We start from the raw sequence: 3,808 nt of genomic DNA, 5'->3' as shown, positions 1-3,808 counted from the left end.
TTTGGACAATATTCAGCTTCCAGCTGTGTGTCAACTTGTTTGGGGAGCGTCCTTTCCTGTTTCAACATCACAATGCCCCTGAGAATAAGGAAAGCAGTCCCAGTTTGGTTTGGAAGAACTCGACTGTCCTGCACAGAGCTCTGACCTCAAACCAGCAAATGAAAATAAGGGTCTAAAGGGTCTACGATTAACCATTAAGTGGGCACAAGTACAACAATTTATTTATTGATTTGAGGAAAAATATTGTGATAACAGAGATGAAACTGTGGTAAATCAAAAAATGTGTGTGTGTGTGTTGTCTTATTTAACCCCTCCATTAAAAAAATCTGCATTATTTGGATACAGAAAAGCACATTAACAGCAGTGTTTGTGTGTGTGGTCACATTCTCACCTTGATGCCGTCGGAGGACTGCGAGTAGGACAGCGGCCCGTTCAGCAGGCTGCCACCGCTCACTGTTTTGGCCTCGCTGTAGAAGGCCGGCGACGGGGAGCTGGATGACAAACTTAGAGAGCCCAGTAAACTGGGACCAGTGTCCTTACTGGGGAGACAGGAAGAGAATGAGAGAACGGATGAAAAGGGGGCAAAATAAGGACACACAAAGAAAACAACAGAAGGGAGAAAAGGGGAGCTTAATATGCACATTCCTGTGTTTTTATGGTTCATTTTTATTTATTTCAGCATGATAAAAAACAGGTCAGGATGTGAGCATTTACAATTTTGCTGTGTCACCCTTGAAATAAACATTGCACGAATAAATAAATAGTCTAGTTGTTTAAATGTTACTACTCATGTAAGTTGGCACCAGAAATACAAGTAGGTTAAACTTATTATCATACTTTTTAAAAAATAATAATGTGCACATTTAACTAACACGTTATTACATATTTTTGTGACTTTTTTCTGTTAATTTTTATATTAGGATACAGTGTTTGCTATGCGATTGTGTTCACCCAGTGAAAGTTCAGTTGTAATAATCAGGCACATTTCCTATAGATTTACTTTCCTTAAGAATATTGTTTTTGATCAATGTTATTTGTAATGTGCAAAACATTTCAGCGGCACTGAAAATAAGATTTTCTTTTTTGAACTATGTGATTAATGATTTCAAATGGTTTTTAAAATACACACAATATCTTTTCGGACAATATTTAGGCTGAGATTTTGTTTATTGTTCTCTGACTTTTAGACTAATCAGCATCTGTTTAAACATCCGTTTTGGCGTAATTAGATGTTCAGATCCTACCCAATGAGAGGTGACCTGCTCTGTCATACTCACGGCTGATTGGCTGTGGAGGTCAAAGACGAGGGTTGGCTGCTTTGTGACTGGCTGGCACTAGTGAGGGCGGAGTCTGTTGTGCTGTCTGCTACCACAGCGCTGTAACCTGTAGCGTGAAAAGAGGAGGCAATTTGAATGGAATTTCATTAATATAGTATAGTATATAATATACTTTGTTTCAAACAAACACAAATAATATGAAAATTATATAACAGATTTCAAAATTGACAAGTCAGAAGAAGCAAAATGCAAACTTGGAGTAAATAAATGATGGCTGATGGTTGTTCCTGCACTCGCTGGTCGTTGATACTCACTAGTGCTACCGTTCTGCTTCTGTTGGCTCGGCGGCCTGATGGAGAGCGACGAGTTTCCTCCCACAACTCCGCTCCCTCCTGACCCCGAGCTGCCTCCGTTACTCCCGATGACTCCCACTCCGCTTCCCGGCGCTAAACCTCCTACTGGGCTCAGTGACACCAGCGAAGACCCCTGCATCCCTGACTGACCAGAACTCAGACCCAGAATCCCCGAGCCCACGCTGGTCAGCCCCGGCGCCGGGCCTAGCAGACCTCCTGTTGAGGACGTCGGCCCGCCGACTGTGATGCTGCCGCTGCCGATGGAGCCCACCGCGCTGTTGGTCGTCGTGGGGCTGATGCCGATGCCACCCAGAGAGCCCGGCAGGCCGGAGCCGATCGCTCCTGAGGCGGCCGCCTGAGCATAGGGCGCCGGGGTGGAGCCTGACAGGAGGCTCGCCATGCTGCTCAGGGATGCCGGCATCCCTGAGAGGCCAAGGCTTCCGGACATGGGGCTGGTGGTGATGGAGCCGGACATGCCGCCTTTCCCCAGAGAGAGCCCCAAGCTGAGGCCGAGGCTGTTGGAGGTCGGCGTGGGCCCCGACAGAGCTGAAGGCTGGGAGTTTGAGGTGAAGAGCCCCTGTGTGATGGCGTTAGGGGGAGAGGAGGCGGAGGAGGCCAGGTGGCTGTTGGTGGAGGGGATGGGGATGGAGATGGGAGCGGAGGAGGGGGAGCTGACTAAGTTTTTGGCCTGCTGCTGCTGTGCTGATGGATGCAGCTGCTGCTGGGTGGCGTTGCTGTAGCTGCCAGCCGAAGTGTTGGAGAGGAGACCCCCCGAGCTGCCGTGATGACTGTTGCCCCCAGAGCCACTGAGACCTCCCGCCGTGATGGTCGCCATAGAGACAAGTGAGGATGAGGTCAGTCCCGAGACGGAGGAAGAAGAAGAGGAGGAGGAGGAGGAGGAGGAGGAGGAAGATGAGGAGGAGGAGGAAGAGGATAACGAGGAAGAGGGGTTCCCATTCTTCACAGGAGACTGGAAAAGAAATGAGAAGACATTCAGACAGTTTTGTAGGAAGTGCTGGTCAGGTTGACGATATATTGATTTTCTACAGGAAACTTGAGCGTTAAATGTACAATATGTTCAACCAAGACCACAAGTTTTAATAAGTTAATAGCTTTTTATATTGACTTTTCATAAATTTATCCGAAATTTCACAAAGAAGACAACCTCAACTAACGATGTCACCTGGAAAAAGATCAAATAAAATATCAAAACTTGCGGTGTGAGAGTGTGTGAAAAGTGTCAGCTGCGTGTGTCTCATGGTCACTGTGAGAGTTGGTAGAACCGTCAAGTTACTATATTCATAAATTTTGCACATGTCACAAAGCTGCTCCCTTTACATGCGTTGGTGCATGTAAACGCCAGATCGTATTAGACCACATTCTGTGTGAACAGTTGACTCGTAATCTTCAATCAGATTGATTTCAATCAGATGGAGAAAAAGTGTGCATGTAAATGGTGAGTGTCTTTGGACCCACCTGACTGACTTCACTGTCTGTTGAACGTCCCCTCTTCTTGTCATCTTCTGAGTTCTCCTAAAAAACCACAAATGAAGAACGACGTTAGACCACTATCAGGACTTCATCCGACCCAGAATGATGTCAGTGGCATCAGATTGGGCTGCTCGATGCAACTATTCAACAATTCGTTTTTCTTTTTCCACATTAAGTTTTAAAGTTTGAACCAGTGATGCACGATAATGATTATTTCAACTGATACTGATAAACCGACAATTTCCAGCTTCTTGTGGCCATTAAGATACCGATTCCCGATAATTTCTTTTTGTTTGTTTTTCATTACCTGAGAGTATGAAAGGCTGACATGTGGCGAGTATAGATGAATTTAATTTGTGCATTTTCATTAAAAAAATGAGGGTCCGGTTTCACACAAAAAGCTGCAAAAATAGCATTTTTTTTTCTGGTCATGAGAAACAACAAGGGCGTTGAGTTTATGATTGTTTCTTTCTTTATTTGTCCATTTGTTATTTTCAAGGCAGAACATGAAGAAAGGGAGCTAACGGACACAGCAAATTATTATCTTTTTTGGTTTGTTTTGAGCGCAACTGGTGGCACCCCTCCAGCGGGTGGCGCTCTAGGTGACCTCCTTTATCTCCTTTAAGGGCGACCTGGACAGTATATTTCCTCCTTGTTCAGCGATGATCTAAATAAGTCAATAAATGT

General features: G+C 45.1%; 1 protein-coding gene across 1 annotated transcript; it reads right to left on the bottom strand.

Annotated features, from left to right (window-relative positions):
* Window positions 1–391: 391 nt before the first annotated feature.
* LOC121940816 (nuclear pore complex protein DDB_G0274915-like) lies at window positions 392–3,163 on the bottom strand (the record flags this gene model as incomplete). Its single annotated transcript, XM_042483499.1, has 4 exons — window positions 392–539; window positions 1,278–1,383; window positions 1,592–2,600; window positions 3,107–3,163. Coding segments are annotated over 4 exons (1,320 nt in total), but the record flags the coding sequence as incomplete, so codon positions are not given.
* Between the last annotated feature and the right edge of the window lie 645 nt (window positions 3,164–3,808).

This window comes from Plectropomus leopardus, unplaced genomic scaffold, assembly GCF_008729295.1.
Source record: "Plectropomus leopardus isolate mb unplaced genomic scaffold, YSFRI_Pleo_2.0 unplaced_scaffold9435, whole genome shotgun sequence".
NCBI lineage: Eukaryota > Metazoa > Chordata > Actinopteri > Perciformes > Serranidae > Plectropomus > Plectropomus leopardus.
The sequence above is the reverse complement of the archived record's forward strand: the minus strand, read 5'-3'. Positions and strand labels throughout refer to the sequence as shown.